Raw genomic sequence first — 19,580 nt, forward strand, 5'->3', positions numbered from 1 at the left:
GGATATAACAGTTCAGATTCAGAACTATTCTCCTCAGAATTCTACATTCTCCTCTATTCTGATCTCTACCTTTATTGGAAAAAAAAAAAAAACAACGCACAAAAGTTCTATCAATCTAATGTTCTTTTACAGGTGGATCAATATTTTTTCTGATAGTTCAAAATATTTCTATCTTCATAATTTTGTTATTTCAATACACATATAGGGGTGTAAGTTTTTTTTAAATTCTCTCTGTAATCTTGTGCCTCCTTAACTCTAGAAAAGTCTCTGAACTATTCTTTGAATAGTATTCTTCCCTTCCCTCTTTCATCTTCTGTGTTCTTTCCTCAGGAGATATAGAGACATATGTTAGAGTAACAGAGCTTCTTATTCTATCTTCCCTAGAAGATATCTTCAAGTTTTCCATTCCCAAATTTAGAGAATTTCTTCAGATCTCTATATGGACTCATTTATTCTACTCATCTTTAATCTGTTTAATCCATTCATTATGCTCTCAATCACTACTGCTTTCTGTAAATTCAATTTGGTTCCTTTTCAAAACTAGCTTCTCTGCTGAGCCAATGATTATAAAATGACTCAGTACTTCCAGTACCAAAGCTTAATAATTCTGTACACAAGAGAAACACAAACATTTAAATGAAGATGCTTTCCTTTTCCTGTAACTAATGCCAATTTCCAGTTATATAAGAAGTCTAATAACTTGAGATGAAAATAACATGGATGTTACATACAATTAAAAATCTGCATGACCTTCTTGTTTGAAGGTAGGGACACTATGTATCCCACATGGTCATAAAAATAATTTGTTTTTAAATAAAGAGGTTAAAAGGTAAGTAAAGCACTACAGAAGTTACAATGAATGAACTAGATCTACACTTTCAACACATAAATCTTTAAAAACAAGGAATAAAAAAAGTCACAAAAAGAGGGAGAGTGCTTGGCTGGCTCAGTCAGTAGAGCATGCAACTCTTGATCTCAGGGTTTTAAGTTTGATTCCCACGTTGGGTGTAGAGATTACCTAAAAATAAAATCTTAAAAATAAGTCACAAAAAGATAGGTATAATACATTTTTATCAAAGTATGAATATGAAATATATACACACACCAATGTTAAATTAAGTTAACTCTGGGAAGAAGAAGATATAAAATATAAAGAGAAGATAAATCTTCCAACAATTAGGTATCTTTTTATATATGAAATATACATGACAAAATGTTCCTGTTAAATCCAGGTAGTGGTATTCAAGTGTTTGTAATGGAATATTCTGTGCTTTTCTGAGTTATTGAAATATTTCAAAATTTACCACTTTAAAAGTCACTTTTCATAAATAACATTAATTTTTTTATTTTTTTAATGTTTTTTTATTTTTGAGAGAGAGAGAGACAGAGATCAAGTGGGGGAGGGGCAGAGAGCGAGAGACAAAGAATCCAAAGCAGGCCCCAAACTCTGAGCTGTCAGCACAGAGCCCAACGCAGGGCTCAAACTCACAAACCATAAGATCATGACCTGAGCCTGAAGCCGGACGCTTAATTAACTGAGCCACCCAGGAGCCCCAACATTAAGGTATTTTTAAAGGTGACACATTAGTCCTTCCGTGAGGTGTGTTCTGCATTTCATAAGGGACAGCTGACAAACTCTTGCAGCTCTTAATGATGTCTGGTAACAATCCTCAAAAAGGCATAACTTTATAAATCATTTAAACTTCGGGTAAAAGAAATATAAACATCTTTTCTTCATTTAAAAAAGTACTTACCATAAATTTAGTGAGGTCACTCAACCTTCAATATATAAAATTCAATTATATTTCTATATACCAGAAAACAAAATGAAAATTTTTAAATGATATGGATCAATGACTCAGCAAAAATGGCAAAGTAACAAACTCCAAATTCTGCTACTCCAAAAAAAGAAAAAAAAATGGACAAAAACTGTCAGAATAAAAATTTTCCAAAATGAAAGTTAATCAGACTTGCAGTAACCCAGAGAATATTTTAAGCTGATTCTCGGAATGGTGAACTCTGTGGCATATTTCAACTTACTTCAGTCCCATCTTCTGGCAATTCCACTTCTAGGCATATATTCCAAAGATGCAAAAACAACGACTCCCAACAGATAAACATATATGAATGTTCATAGGAGCATAAGAGCATTTTATATATACAATGGATAATTATTCAACTATAAAAAGAAAAGTTCTTTGTTCTGATACATACTACAACATGAACATTGAAAACGTTATGCTAAGTGAATTAAGCCAGACAGAAAAGGGCAAATGTCTTATGACAGTTATCAGGACATGCCAATCAAAACCATAATGAGATACCATTTTACACCCACAAGGATCACTACTACCGAAATGACACACAATAACAAAGACTGGTGAGGATACAGAGAAGTTGGGACACTCCTACACTGTTGGAAGGAATGTAAATTGGTGCAGCTGCTGTAGGAAACAATTTTTCAGTTTCACTCCAAAGTATATACACCATAAAAATTGAAACACATGTTCACATAAAACTTGTATGCAAATGTTTATAGTAGCATTAGTCATAATAGCTCAAAAGTAGAAACAACCCAATAATCCATCAGGTGATGAACAAACAGAACATGGTACACTGTGAATTATTAATTAGCCATTAAAAGGAATTAAGTACCATCACATGCTACAACACGGACAAACCTTGAAAACATCATGGTAAGTGAAAGAAGACACAAAAAAACCACATATTATATCATTTCATTTACATAAAGTCCAGAATTGGCAAATCCATAGCTACAGAAAGTCAGTTAGTGGTTGGGTTGCTAAAGGATGGAGATAAAAGGGAAATGGGATGAATTGCTAATAGGCACAAGGTATTTGGGGAGTGGGGAGAAGGAAATGTTCAGGAATTAAAGAGTGATGATTTGACATACAACACAGTGAATATACTTAAAACTACTGAATTATATACATCAAAATGGTGAAGCTTATGTTATATGACATATTAGATAAATAAACATAAGTATCACAAAATATCAAATACTAAAGTAAAGACAGACACAAAATCACTCACTAGTGAAAACTGCAAAACATAGGAAAAACTCAAGATTTACGATGGGGATATTCAGGAATTGGAAGCACCAATATTTGCAAAGATGGCCATTCTCTTCAAACTAATCTACAGATTCAGTGCAATCCCCAAAATATCCCATTAAGTTTTTTCCTGGAAATTGACAAACTGAATCTAAAAGTCACATGGAAATGCAAAAGACTAACAATAACCCAAGTAATACTGAAGAACAATAAACTTGGAAGACTTACACTACCAGATATTAGGACGTATTATGAAATTACACTAATTTAGGCTATATGGCAAAGATGTGAAAATACAGAAACTGACCAATGGAAAGGAACCAAGTCCAGGAATAGTTCCACATAAATACTGTCACCTGATTTAGGACAAAGGCAGCCTAGCAGTGGAGAGTGGAAGGGAAAGTCTTTCAGAAAGTGATACCGGATCAACTGCACACCCTTATGGGGAATAAAAATGGACCTTGATCCCTATCTTACACCATATAAAAAATGAAGTCCAAATGAAACACAGTCTGAATGTGGAGGCTAAAAAAAATAAAATTTAACAAGAAAAAGAGAAGACAGTATCTCCATTACTTTAAAGGGAGCAAAGAGTCTCCAAATATAAATGTTATCCACGAGTTATTTTTATTGTTCTTGCAAATTTTCTGTGTTAATTTGCAAATAAAAAGGTAAAAATAGACACCCCAAAAAAAGGTGGCAAAAAACTTGAATCAGCACTACACAAAAGATGATGTGCAAATCGCCAGTAAACATACGATGCATTGCACATTTTATTAGCCCATCAAGAAAAGGCAAGTTAAAACCACAATGAAATATATTACCACAGACTTAACAGAATGGTTAAAATTAAGAAGAAAATACCAAGTGAGGTGAGGATGTGGGAGTGTACCTCAGTATATTTATCTTGAAAACATCTGACAGTAAAAAAAAATATACAAAATCTATGAGCCAACAATTCTATCTCCGAACAGATAACAGTATCACCAAAAGCAATGTACTGGAATATCCACAGCAACAGTTTCAAAATAGTCCAAAATTGGAAGACATCCCAACATCCATGTACTGTTCTGTACAGCAGAACAGTAAAACAAAAGAATCTATATAGTAATGATAATGATTACAACTGCAACCAACACTATGATTGCATCTCACAAACACATTAAGCAGAGAGAAGCTGGAGACAAAACAGCATGTTGTATGATTCCATTTATATTAGGTACAAAAACAGAGAAAATTAATCTGTCCCGCCAAAAGTCAGAATACAAATTACCCATGTGGTGGGCAAGTTGCTGCTGAGTGAATATGATCATAAAAGGCGCTTTTAAGGTGCTAGTAATTTCTACTTCTTGATCTGGATGCCTATGAACATGTATGATGTATGCACATGTCTGGTACTTTATGTCATATTTCAATATAAATTTAAATACACTTATATTTATGCACACATACTTGTATTTACTGACCACCATGTGCACGCTTTCCCTACCTTCAAATGTATACAACTCCAAAGAACAGCGATCAGGAATACCCAAAAATGACTGTTTCCCTGTGAGTCACCCTGTATTAGTCAATAGGCCAGGATCAAGCACATGGAGCTTTTGGCTTCTGACTGCATCCCATAAGTATGAGTTAAGCAGATTTAAAGAGAATAGTGAGGAAGATACTCACTGTTCTGCAGAAAACAACCAAAAATTTAAAACTAAGAGCAATACTTAAGGAATATTAAGTGTTAAAATTGCTTGTTAAAGGAAAAGCAATTCTAAAAGGGGAGTCTGGCTTTTACTTAAATTTCCTTGCCATTATTACATGTCCCCCTGCAATTATCATTAAAAAATTCAATTTATGAGGTAAATAGCCATCCCTCATTCACCACCAAATTCCTCCCTACCTCACAGCCCTAAGAAGGTTATACTGAAGTCCACAAGTCCTAGCTTCACTAGGGAGCATCTGGTATTCAGTGGGCTATTCAATAGGGAAGGAAAAAGCCGTTCCCAAGTTATGGTGAAAATACTAATGTATCTGATTATATAGTTCCTAAGGATAAACTCTTTTAATATAAGGAGATTTAATATCTTTTAATATAAGGAAATTCAATAATTTTTATCCATTTTATAAGTTCACTATATGTGTTGTTGAAATACCAAAAATAAAACCCACATGTCTACCCATAAATGATTATCAAGAATTAAGCATGGTAATGTTTATACCATCTCACCTTAACTGCATCAGAGGCAGGATTAGCAGAGTATGACAGAGCACTGCCAGACTTGAACAAAGAATAATCTACAATTTCTTCCCTCTCCCTCATCTCCAAATATTCTATTCAGAGACAATGACATCCCAGTTCATATATATTGTGAATGACCAGAATTCATAGTCCCTATTCTGTACTTCATAGCACATTCTGGAGATCTTCAGGGAAAGAAACCCAATGACATTAGAAAGTGTAAGTACAAACTGTTCCAAAATATGGTCCTTACCGCCTCTCTTGGAAAATCCTCTGTTCCGTGTTTGATTATCTTCACAGTCATTACTAGATTCTTGAATAAAAATTTAACATGTGAATAGTATCTAAATAATTAATTTCAAAGGTGAAATATCTAAATAGCACTGTCACAGGATAAATTAGTGAAAAAGTATTTTTTTAAAGTAAAATAACATTTTAATTCTTGAAATAATTTTAGCAATATAAAGACATTATTCAGTCAACTCCCTATACAAATCATTTAATATACCTAAATGTTAAATGTTAAGCATACAATTGAGAACTCACTTTTTGCCAAGTGCCACACACAAGCCAAAAAATAGGAATTTCAAAATGTTAGTATGACTAAAAATGGTTTCAGAAACATCTAAACTATTAAGTAGTCAAGTGGTTCTGAAATGTAGGCCATAGGCCACTAGAAATACATGGCTATTTTTTTTTATAATGCTATCAATATTTCTGTAATTTGCCTTTCTTAATAAACCTCAGACATTAGAGGCTTTTTTTTTTAAAGCTAACTTTTCCCTCATCATCCTAATGAAAGAATTTGCAGATATCCCATCTTTTCTGTTTTTAGTGACATTATCAAATAACATTACCATACATATTATATAATAATAATTAATAATAATAAATATTATTAATAAATTAAATTTATTATTAAAATAATAATATGACCTTTAGTAATAACTTTACAAAACTCTTTCTAGAAAACTCCAACAAAGCCACATTTGGGAAATAAACAAATGGCTTCAAGAGATCTTTATACATGCCATGAAATGTTTAAAATCTGAGAAGTTTAAGTCACAGTAATGTCATCAAGTGGCTAGACAGCTTAGAAGCTATCAGTTAAGTTCCTTGCAAAAATGCTAATTTAACAATTAATATTGTTCTATAAGAAATGCCCCAGAGCTCTTGTTGCAGGCTCCTACTTCAAATGAAGTCAACGACTACCAAACATTCCTTAAGAACAATCTAACAACCAGACAACTTTCTAGAAGGCAGGATTTAATACTACAAGGGAACTTAACATGAAGGAAAAAATTGGGGAAAGGTTAGCACACCCTGGAATAATGATGACAGCTAACAATTATTGCCTTATATGAAAAAAAAAAACCTATGAATTAATTTGAGAAGTGAGAAGGAGAAAGAAGTCTCACATTATTTTTGTCCAATTATTCCCCTAAAACAAACCTATATTTTGACCACACTGGGAATTAAAATAGGCTAATGACATTAGGAGAAGTTGGGTGAAGGGAACAATTATATTAGCAGAGGGGTGAAGGAAACACTCTAACTTGTTAACTCTAACTTTCTAACTTGTTGTAAGTCTTAGACTATTTCAAAATAACAAGTTATTTTAAAAAATCACTGTATGGGAATGCAAGCTGGTGCAGCCACTCTGGAAAACAGTATGGAGGTTCCTCAAAAAACTAAAAATAGAACTACCCTATGACCCAGCAATTGCACTACTAGGTATTTATCCAAGGGATACAGGTGTGCTGTTTCGAAGGGACACATGCACCCCAAGGTTTATAGCAGCACTACCGACAATAGCCAAAGTATGGAAAGAGCCCAAATGTCCATTGATGGATGAATGGATAAAGAAGATGTGATATGTATGATATGTATGTACCATATATATGTATATATATATATATATATATATATGTATATGTATGTACCATATATATATGTATATGTATGTACCATATGACATACATATATATATGGTACATACATACATACATACAAGGGAGTACTACTCAGCAATCAAAAAGAATGAAATCTTGCCATGTGCAACTACGTGGATGTAACTGGAGGGTATTATGCTAAGTGAAATTAGAGAAAGATAAATTTATGACTTCGCTCATATGAGGACTTTAAGAGACAAAACAGAGGAACATAGGGGAAGGGAAACAAAAATAATATAAAAACAGGGAGGGGGACAAAACATAAGAGACTCATAAATATGGAGAACAGAGGGTTACTGGAGGGGGTGTGGGAGGGGGGGGATGGCCTAAATGGGTAAGGGGCATTAAGGAATCTACTCCTGAAATCACTGCTGCAATATACGCTAATTTGGATGTAAATTTTAAAAAATAAAGTTAAAAAATAAAATCACTGTAGAGTTAGAAGATAAAGCCAAGGATAAAAAAGAGAGATTATCCCAACATCAGCTATGACCACATTATATTATTAATTACATAAAAATCACTAAAACTGTATAAAATATGTAACTTAAATAAAATATAAAGACACTTTAAACATATAAACATAAATAACACATAATACATTGATTATATAAAACATATCAAATATATATTAGTATGCAAAAATGTCACATATATTATTATATTTTTATATAAATAATATCACATAAAATTAAAAATTAATAGTAATAACAGAATTCAGTATAGTTTAGCACTGTTCTAAATGAATAATATGTACTAACTTTTTAAATCTTCACAAAAACCTTATGAAATAGGTATTATCATCTTTTATCAAAAGATAAAAGCTATACCAGCTAGAGGAAACAAGACTGCAGGGCCAATAACGACCACAAAAGATGCTATTCATTTGCATGCAGAGTAATAGCTTCTATCATGATATTAAAATCTGTTCCTGGGCTTGCCAACAACAACTGTAAGAATGACAGAATTCAATCCATATATATGTGGGGTTTTGGGGTTTTTTTTTTGTTTGTTTTTTTAAGGGGACACAAGCTTGAGAACAGAAGAAAGAAGACAAAAGAGAAGAAAGCAGACCATTTTGGAGGAAACAAGTTCTCTCAGGTGCCAGGAGAAACTGGACTTTGTGCTCAAAAGCACAAATTGGTTAGGTGAACATGATCTTGAAATATTAACAGATTTAAAAATGGGAGATTAGGTAGAACAGAAATGGAAAAGAATAAAAATTGGTTTTTTTTTCTTCTTTTAAATATTACTTCTATGTTATGTACATTTTCATTTGAATAAGATATGAAAAAATGAAGAGACAATTAGGCAGGATGAGACTGACGACAGTTTAGGGAAACAGTCTTATTAGAGATATTAAAACCCCATCTAACTCCAAACAGGTTTTAAGGTTATCATTCTAGGCTTGGTATTGATGTTGAGAATCGCTGTTAAGAGTATAAAAAGATTAGGTCTCAAATAAATCATGAAGATGGATGGCATTTACTATTTACCATGAATGTGTGTGGTATTAAACTTCATATTTTCACACACATTTTCATTAAGTTTGCCTAACAACCTTTTAATATGATGGCCTCCACTCTGCAGAATAGCAAATTGTGGCTCTGACAAATTAAGCAACTTGCTCTAAGTCATTCAACTAGGTCACAAAGCAGGGCCAGGAAACAAAGTTGCAAATCCAAAATGTATTATGTCATTATGTTTCCATAGATAAGTGATTACCAAACAAAATGACATCAGGATCACCAGGCAGGCTTTTTAAATACAGGTTCCAAGGCCTCATCCAAATCTACTTAATCAGTAGAAAGCACTATTAATTTTTATAATCTATCTTCTGATAACACTACTCTACTCTCATCATTCTCTTTACTCCTCCAAACCAGTGTGTCAGTACTTTTGATAGAAATGCCTTGATAGCAGCAGTCATCTACATACTCATGAATCTTTTTCCACTGTCAAGAATTATGTAAGTCTGAATAGGGATCTGCATGTCCCAAACTGTATGTGTATATGGACATGGAGTTTTGATTCTTAACTTGTTCTTTCTATTATCCCCTTTTTCTTAAGGTAGCAAACCATTCAGAAGTCGCACCTCATAGACTAAGTCAAATGGCAATAGGCCAAACTAGGATGCCTGAATTCTTGGTCAGGGCTCTGGTTATAATTGCTGTATGAAAGTGGGTTTGAATAAATTAGAACTGAAAACCACTGTGACACTTAATCTTAGTTTTCCCTTTAGCATGTACTCTGAACATTCAATTTTAAAAGCCACTACAAAAAACATTAAACTTACGTCTCCAGAAACCAGAGCTATCACCTTCTTCAAACTTGTTATTTGAAAAACCTATACAAAATAGAAAATTAAACTTGCAAATTTCTGAAAACAATTACCTGTATCTCTGTGGTAAACAAACCAAAAAACAAAGGGAAAAAAACAGCAAAACAAGTGCTACTTGTTATGATGCCCCTTTAATACAGGATAAACGACACAGAACTATAAATATAAATACTGAATAAAAACTCACACGGGTTGGGGGGCACCTGGATGGCTCAGTTGGTTAGGCAACCAACTTTGGCACAGGTCATGATCTCACAGTTTGTGAGTTCGAGCCCCATGTCAGTCTCTGCACTGACAGCCCAGAGCCTGGAGCCTACTTCAGATTCTGTCTCCCTCTCTCTCTACCCCTCCCCTGCTCACGCTCTGTGTCTCTCTGTCTCTCAATAATAAATAAATGTTAAAAAAAAAAACTTTTTTTTTAAACTCACATGGGTTGGGTAACAATTTCTGCATTGTGTCATTTAACTAAGGTAAAATGTCAGCCAACGCTATAGCATCTCAGATGTCATATATTCTTCTATATTATATGGTCAAACTACGGCTATATATCAACATAACACACTACATACTTTCTATTCAAAATATCAAATGTTTTAAAACCTTCAATCTCTTCATTTGCCAGAGGACAATATTACTCAATTATAACCCAGTAATCAGTAATTTTTCCCATCTCAGTAATAAGGAAATTTTTCTAACATTTTTTATTTTCACCAAGTTTTTTTTTACATCTTTCATTTAACTCTACTTTCAGATTTCTCATATAATAAAAACCTGTACATAGATTTACGTGTCTCTGGAACATACAGATATGTCTCTAAAATTAATTTTAAAAGGATCTATCAGTAATATTTCATAAAATTTTTAAATGTTGAATCTTACTTAAATTATCTTTAGTGCAAAGACATTCATGGAATAATATACCTTAAAATTAAATGTGAATGTAAGATGCCTGTCAATCAGTATTTAAGCAAAATTATAAAATATATTTATATTAAATGATGGCTTCTGCAATACAGAGACTAATCACTTTGACAGGTATTAAATTTATATGCAGAATGTATATATAAAGTCACTTAATATCTCAGGTACAAAATAATCTAACATCCCTTTTAACACAGAAATCTAATACACAATTATGATATAAAAGTAAGTACCCTATAGCTTCAATGTGTAATTAGAGGAAAAGAGTTTTTCCTTGAAAAGATACATAATTTCCAAATAAAGATAATCTATACAGAAATAGCATATTCCATAAAACCTAAGTTTTCAGTTACTTAGTTCATGTCAGTATTTGCAATCTTTTAAGTTGGTTCAGAAAGGATTATAATCTATCTACTACCCTCCACAACTGACCTTTCCCAACATTCAACCCTCTTCAACTGTCTGGTTTCCAAAATGCTTGGTAAAGTCGTCCATCTTCACATTATCAGTCTTGTTCTTAAGTTATGCTCCAGTTCTGATATACAGTTTTTAGTTTTTAAGAAAAAAAAAATGTAACTTCAAAGCTACTACTGGTTCTTTGCTCAACTCAAATTCACCTTTTGAAGTATATAAGATGGATCTCTTGCTGGGGGCCACAGGGGAAGAGTCTTGAGTACAGGAAAAAAAAAAACTAAATTGTGATTATAAGATTATCATCAGCAGTTTACCTCTGTTTCCAAAACTCTTTCCAACTCCAAAGCCACCCATTGTGGATGTATTCTCCCTTTTACTAGACTCGCCAGCATCTGAAAATTCAGACAGAGTTAAAACTCTTTAAAACATATAACTGTGCCATCAAAGACTAGAAATTAAAGGACTCCTTGAGATTGCTTAAAAATAAAATCTTTAAAAAAAAAAAAAAAGGAGGGAACCTTGCTGGGTCCTTCGGTAGAGCATGCAACTCTTGGTCTCAGAGTTGCAAATTCAAGTCCCACGTTGCATGTAAAAATTACTTAAAAATAAAATCTTCAAGGGGGTGCCTTGATGGTGCAGTTGGTTGAATGTCCCACTCTTGATCTTGGCTCAGGTCATGATCTCATGGTTTGTGGGTTTAAGCCCTGTGTGGGGCTTTGCACTGATGGTGCCAAGCCTAATTGGGATTCTGTATCCCCTTTTCTCTGCCCCTCCCCTGCTTATGCTCTTTCTCTCTCTCTCAAAAAAAAACAAACAACAAAAAAACCTTTAAGTAAATAAATTATTTAATTTTATTTTAAATAATTAAGTTTTATTTTTATTTTTTTAATGTTTCCTTATTTTTGAGAGAGACACAGAATGCCAGCAGGGGAGGGGCAGAGAGGGAGGGGCCACAGAATCTGAAGCAGGCTCCAGGCTCTGAGCTGTCAGCACAGAGCCCAACGTGGGGCTCAAACTCCCAAACCGTGAGACTATGACCTGAGCCAAAGTTGGATGCTTAACCAACTGAGCTATCCAGATGTCCCTATTTTAAATTAATCTTTAGGGTAAAGGTACCTCCAAGGATAGGGAGAAACAAGTATAAGAACTTATAAAGATATAATACCCTTCAACTTTTTATAAAAAATTCGTAACTTATAATACTAAGGTAAAACCATAAATATACTACTGGTGAAATACAGCTTTCTATTAGTTGTTATTTCATGAATGACTTTTCCTGACTTTTAATGAGGAAATTCAACTGTGATTTTCTGTATATTGAAACCTCACCCTGTATAGAGCCAGCTACTTAAACTTATGCCCCTGTATGAAGGTTACATGCTACTGAACATGTTATATTCTTGTGCGATTTTTTAATTATTACTTATTTATTCTGTTAACACTTAAACTTCTCAATCTTTCCACTTTTAAAATTCAAATTAGGAAGGAACTAGGCAATAAAGAAATAAGAGCTGTGACTGCCACTCCCCTTATCACCTCTCCACTCTTCCAGCGTCTTTACTCATGTTATCTTTGAACTTTATCTCCTACCACATAACACTGAGCTCTCAACATTTTAATTCACACCAAACAATGTCCCATGTTCCACACTGTGAACTTCTAATACTGTGTACCTTCCTGTATACTTCAGCAAGGCATTCCCTGCTTTCATATTTTCCTACCAAAATTCTTCAGCATGGCATTCCGTTTTCCTATTTTTTCCTATCAAAATTCCTTTCACACTTCAAAACCCCAGTTCAAAGGCAACCTTATCTGAAGAAGTCTTCTTTCAGACCTCCCGTCATCATCAATCCTTTCTCCACATTCCCACAGCACACTACCACTTTATTTCTTTCCATGTGTTTCTCTATCACTACATTAATCTTTCTGAGGGCAGAGGTGCTAAGGCAAGAAGCATGGTTATTTAGAACAAAACACTAGAACAAAAGACATCTGAAACAACAAAAACTGCATAAATTGTGTCTTACCTATCTGTGTAATATCTTAATACAACTAAGTTAAAGCACCTGCAAAACTTCTAAAGCCACGTGCAAAACTGCTTAAGAGCAATTATCCATATTTTCATCAGATTCTAAAGATGTGTGTGATTCAAGAAGTTAAAGCTATTTATGTTATACTTTATAGAACATAAAAAGGGGATCAATGCTGTATTATAAGCAATTAAGAGACAATTTCAAAAACAAATTACTAGCTATGCAAGTTCTGAGAAAAAAATATCACAGAGGTTGAAACTAAAATAGCGGGTTAACAATAACGAAAAGGAGTTATATTAATGGGTCTATGAATTCCCAAGATTGTATGTGGTACAATGATAACTTTTATAAGTATTAACATTCAACCAAGAGTTTTGATAAGTTTGTTTTTCAACCTAACCCATATGAAATTAACAACGTGTAGTAAAAACTGTCTAAGTGGTGTTTTTCTAGTTTAAAAAGCTTTTATTCAGAGATACAAGCTTCCAGTTATGGAATGAGTAAGTCACACAGATGAAAAGTACAGCATAGGGAATATAATCAATGATACTGTTAATAGTGTTGTATGGTAACAGATGGTAGCTACATTTGTGGTGAGCATACCACAACCCATACAGGTGATGAATTACTTCATTGTACACCTGAAACTAATGCAATATTTTAGGTCAACTATACTTCAATTAAAAAAAAAGAGAGAAAAAAAGTACATTCAATTAATGTAAAACTTTAACAAGATATATAAGTATACTTTCTGAACTTGAAAATTTAAAAATAGTTAATTCAAAACATTTCTGGCTTTGGTAAAAATAAAGTATTTAAACTTTTAAAAAGATTTTATTCAATAATATTTTGAAATCTACATCAAAAAGTGTCACCTCATCTATTCTAAAATGGGATTTAAAAACATCTACTCAAAAATAAAGTTTTAAAATAAATCCAGTATTAAATATTTCTCTAAGTGTAATATTAAGATATTATCTCTAATGTTAGTAATAACTAACAAAACCCACACCTGAACCTCTTGGCAAGATTACATGATTTTTATTCATCAATGCTTCTTACTATGAAGGTTTTAAAAACAGAATATATGTGCATATTTAAGGAATAAATTGGGGCACCTAGGTGGCTCAGTTTGTTAAGCATCCAACTCTTGATTCTGGCTTACATGATAATCTCACAGTTCATGGGTTCGAGCCCCATACTGGGTTCTGTGCTGATGGTGCCAAGCCTGCTTGGGGTTCTCTCTCCGCCCCTACCCCACTCATGCTCTCTCTCAAAATAAATAAACTTAAATTTTTTTTAAATAATTATTTCCAAATTATATCAAAATATAGATCCACATGTTAACTATGTTAACTGAATCCAAACAAGAAATTAAGTTTTCCAAATATCAAATGAAATGCCACACCTTTAGTTTCCAATGAATAAAAATCCTTAGAAATAAGATTTTTCAACTAACATCTAATGAATTCAAGATTAAATGTTTTGTGTATTTAAAACTACCAATTAGCCCTTATTTATGGCATCCTGTAAAAGAAATAAATGGTCATAAAGATATTTAAATAAATTGAAGGTTCTCATATTTTATCACACTATACTAAAACATAAAGCAGAATATTTTCAGCATTTTAATAACAATTCTAAAAATGGACCACAGTAAGGTGTTCTGCTGTGTCATTATCAGATCACACGGTTGATCTAAAAATAACAATGAAAAGTTTCAACACTGGGAAAATAACCTCTTAATATTAATGACCTAAGAGAAATGCTTCTGTGCTGTCTTTCTGGAGAAATTTAAAAAAAAACAGGTTCTTCTCACCCTCATCTGTGAAGTTTTTACCAACACTCCTCCCATGCCAATTGTTGGAAATCAATAATCACATTAAGTAGCAGCTCTGTAAACTATCTTTAATCAATCTAACCAATCTATTTTTATCAATTTAACTATCTCCTACTATCCCAGAAAAGGAAAAAAAAGCAAAAAGAACACTCATAGCTGAAAAAATAATAAACTCATTACCTCAAAGTCTACTCTGCAGAGAGTTATAACAGATTTAGCTTTGCACTCAACAGCCATAATAGTCTCTATTCATTCTACCATTCAACAGTTGAGAAGTTTTAATGAAAGACAAAGATACTTACCTCTGTTTCCCAAACTCCTCCCAGAAGCAAATCCACTTCTCATGAAATGATCTCTTCCAGAAGGTCCATCATCCATTTCTAAAGCAATTAACATTTTGAAGCAAATCCAAATTAGTATCTGGTGGTACACAAATTTTAAGCCATTCCAATGCACGACCCATAGGACAAAGGAGAATTATATAAATCAATAAGAAAAACAAACAGCCTAGTAGCCTATCTAAGGGAGTTTTCCAAAAGAAAAATAAATGGTAACTAAAGCTTACTCAACTACACAGAATGGAAATCAAAGGAAGGAAATAGCTTTTTCAACCACATGACTGACTGGAAAACAGTTTTAAGTTTGCTAATAACAAAACCAGTCAAAGACAGGGGAACAAGAACAAATCGTATACTATAGTGAAGCTATAAATCAATCTTAATCCTAATTTTAAAAGAGTATACTTTTTGAAAGTATATTAACTTCTCCTCTGGATAAACAAATCAAACTGTCATATAGAAATTGAATCAATACTTAAATCTCTACATCATGCCTTAACAGTTTTACAGGTGAGCTCTACCAAATCTCAAAGAACAAATTATTTCAATTTCCTACAACCATTCCCGGAAATAGAGGAATTATTCCCCAACCCATTCTACCAAGTGAACATAATTTTGACATGACAAGGAAAACTCTCACCAGTAGACGCAATATCTCCAAAACAATTATTAGCAAAACAACCCCAAAGGAAACTGAACAGACAAAACATTATGACCAACTTCGGTTTTTCCCCCGTATGCAAGGGCATTTTAACATCACAATGTCTTCAAAAGGTAATTAACAACATCAACATATTAAAAAGAAAAAACTACCTCCATAGGTCTATGATATAACTCAACACAATTTATGACTTAAAAACATATACTTAGCAATTTAAGGGATGTTCATGGCAGCTTTGTTCGTACCAGCAAAAAGGAAACAACTCATATGTGCATCAGTAAGAGAATAAAAATATGTGGCACAGTCACACAAGAGTATTACATATGTAAATATGTTCTATACTTTATTATACAGAATTATATATATTGTATATGTATAGTGTATTCATGTAAGAGTATGATTATAAATGGACCAAAACAACTGTCAACATGGATAAAACTTAAAAAGAAAACTGAATAAAAATTCAAATTGCAGAAAAAGACTATATATAGTAAGTTACCATTTTTGTAAAACTCAAGAAGCAATCTTAAATATAGTGTACAGTGTACATATGTAATAAGTTTCTTTAAAAAAAAAGAAAACAGGTGCCTGGTGGTTCCATCAGTTGAGGGTCTGACTCTTGATTTCGGCTCAGGTCATGATCCCAGGATGGTGGGATTGAGCCCCATGTGGGGTTCCATGCTGAACGTGGAGCCTGCTGGAGATTCTTTCTCTCCCAATGTCCCTCTCCCCCACTCATACTCTCTTCATGTTTAATTTTTCTTTAGTAATTTTAGGGATTACTGCTCTCACTTTCAGAAATTTAACTAAGTGCCATCACTGAATTTTATCCAGTTCAATCCCCAACAAAATACATAGGAAGAAAAACATCAGTACAGAAGTCCATAATATAAATGATGAAGTATAGCTATTTTTCTATAGTGCTCTGAACCCTATCAAAACAAATCAAAAGAAATAAAAATAAACTCCATTTAAAATGAAATCAGATTAATGAAAGCAATTCCCACCCAGTGACCAAAGAATATATCTCATATATAGTCACATTTGGACCAGATCCAGGAAGGAGGAGCAAATTTTGAACTTAAAAAAAAACAACAACAACAACAACTCACATACTGAACCAAGCAAAAGTACCAACAACTATGGGACTTCAGTATGAGTTCTAGTCCTCTATGATCTTCCAACCTTCCTCTGAAATGATCTGCTTAACACAAGGTGAAAAGGTTAAGGGAAGATGAGAAAGACTTTGTGGCAAAGAGTTCTAAAACAACTTCTCATTTTTTAGGGCTACCAGCTGTCCTAACTTCTAATCCCCTTCATTATCCTAAGTAGCTCAAAGACTAAACATTTATAAATCACCAATGTTGGAAGGAAAAAAAAAAAAAAGAGGTTAGAGTGGAAGAGAGACAAAGCATAAGGGACTCTTAAAAACTGAGAACTGAGGGTTAATGGGGGGTGGGAGGGAGGGAAGGGTGGGTGATGGGTATTGAGGAGGGCACCTTTTGGGATGAGCACTGGGTGTTGTATGGAAACCAATTTGACAATAAACTTCATATAATGAACAATAAATAAATAAATAAATAAATAAATCACCAATGTTGAGTCTTCCATCTAGAGATCACGCAATTATAAAGGTAATGTGCACTGGGGATCTTGTTAAAGTGTAGATTCTGATGCAGTACTTTTGGTTGGAGCATTAGATTCTGTATTTTAAGAAGTCTGCAGGTAACATCAATGCTACTAGTCTGGTAACCACATTCAGAGTAACACGATTTTTATATCCACCAAAAGACAAACCAGAAAATATTCACAGCAGAAATATTCAAAACAGGAAATACTGTAAACTACCCACATGCCCATTAATACAGTTTACAGCACAGTTACAAAGTAGAAAACATATATCCAAGAATAACTCACAACTACTTGTGATAACATGGAGAGAATCTTGAACACAAGAGAATATATAGTTCCATTGTAAATGATTCCAATTTACAGGAAAAACTGATCTGTGCTGCCAGAAATCACAATAGCAGTTACTCCTGGTCAGAATGATGGGGCTTCGAAGGAAGACATAGAAGAATTTTAGAGCACCACTAATGTTCTATTTTTTGATTTGGGTACTCAACACAGCAGTATGTTCAGTTTATTCAAATCCAGGAAGCTGAACATTTATGATGTGAATCTTACTTTAAAATAGTGAATCTGTGTGTACACTGTGCTTCAATAAAAAAAAATTCTTTTTAAAACAAGAACTTGGTCTACATAGATCTGAGGACAAAGGCAACTAACCTTGTAATTAGCAGGTAATTTCCATGTTCCAGAGGTTATTTTTTTTTTAAAGATGAAAAGCATAAAATCAAAATTAAATTAGGACATGAGAAAAGAAAACTAGAGGCCAATCTTAATAAATTAATTTTAAAGTGCTAAATAAAAAAATTAACATCTCATTTCACTGAAAACTACAATAAAATAGCTATGCAGGGTTTATACTAGGAATACAAATTTAGTCCAAGTTTAAAGAACTCCATTTACAACACTACATTAAGAGATTTAAAGGAGACAACAGATACAAGTAATTTTTTTAAAAAAGCATTTATTAACATTCAACTGCCTTTTCTAAACAAAACTAATATTTGACCAGAAGTGGAAAAAAACTTCCTTGGCATGATTTAAAAAACAACTAATGTAGGAGAGGGAAGATGGCGGCCTAGGAGGACACTGGGCTCACCGCGCATCCTGCTGATCACTTAGATTCCACCTACACCTGCCTAAAGAACCCAGAAAACCGCCAGAGGATTAGCAGAAAGGAGTCTCCAGAGCCAAGCGCAGATGAGAGGCCCACAGAAGAGGGTAGGAAGGGTGGCAAGGCGGTGTGCGCTCCACGGACTGGCGGGAGGGAGCCGGGGCTGAGGGGCGACCCGCGAGCCAAGCAGAGCCCCCAGTCTGGCTGCCAAAAGCAGAGGGGCCGGACGGACTGTGTTCCGACAGCAAGCGCGACTTAGCGTCTGGGAGGTCATAAGTTAACAGCTCTGCTCAGAAAGCGGGAAGGCTGGAGGACAAAGGGAGGGAGAGTTGCTGAGCCCCCAGACGACAGAGCTCAGTTTGGTGGGGAACAAACGCACTCGCCAGCGCCATCTCCCCCGCCCATCCCCCAGCCAAAATCCCAAAGGAAACCAGTTCCTGCCGGGCAACTTGCCACTCCGCACAAACACCCAACTCTGTGCTTCTGCGGAGCCGAACCTCTGGCAGTGGATCTGACTCCCTCCCACTGCCACAGGGCCCCTCCTGAAGTGGATCACCTAAGGAGAAGTGAGCTAAGCCTGCCCCTCCTGCCCCCGTGCACCTTGCCTATCCACCCCAGCTAATACGCCAGATCCCCAGCACCACAAGCCTGGAAGTGTGCAAGTAGCCCAGATGGGCCATGCCACCCCACAGTGAATCCTGCCCCTAGGAGAGGGGAAGAGAAGGCACACACCAGTCTGACTGTGGCCCCAGCGGTGGGCTGGGGGCAGACATCAGGTCGGACTGCGGCCCCACCCACCAACTCCAGTTATACACCACAGCACAGGGGAAGTGCCCTGCAGGTCCTCACCACTCCAGGGACTATGCAAAATGACCAAACGGAAGAATTCCCCTCAGAAGAATCTCCAGGAAATAACAACAGCTAATGAACTGATCAAAAAGGATTTAAATAATATAACAGAAAGTGAATTTAGAATAATAGTCATAAAATTAATCGCTGGGCTTGAAAACAGTATACAGGACAGCAGAGAATC

General features: G+C 34.4%; 1 protein-coding gene across 3 annotated transcripts in view; it reads right to left on the minus strand.

The window, feature by feature from the left end:
* Positions 1-19,580, minus strand: part of DDX4 (DEAD-box helicase 4) — an 82,114-nt gene that overhangs the window by 35,284 nt on the left and 27,250 nt on the right. For 2 of the 3 annotated variants that reach the window (XM_019414267.2, XM_019414266.2), the window contains exons 4-7: positions 15,108-15,185; positions 11,247-11,324; positions 9,553-9,603; positions 5,558-5,617 (exon numbers count right to left, since the gene is read on the minus strand). In XM_019414267.2, the coding sequence (XP_019269812.2) occupies positions 5,558-5,617; positions 9,553-9,603; positions 11,247-11,324; positions 15,108-15,185 (267 nt within the window). Of the gene's footprint in view, positions 1-5,557; positions 5,618-9,552; positions 9,604-11,135; positions 11,187-11,246; positions 11,325-15,107; positions 15,186-19,580 lie in introns of all 3 variants that reach the window. The other variant, XM_019414268.2, reaches the window with a different exon arrangement.

This window comes from Panthera pardus, unplaced genomic scaffold (genome assembly GCF_024362965.1).
Source record: "Panthera pardus isolate Hobbes unplaced genomic scaffold, ASM2436296v1 HiC_scaffold_2, whole genome shotgun sequence".
Classification (NCBI taxonomy): domain Eukaryota; kingdom Metazoa; phylum Chordata; class Mammalia; order Carnivora; family Felidae; genus Panthera; species Panthera pardus.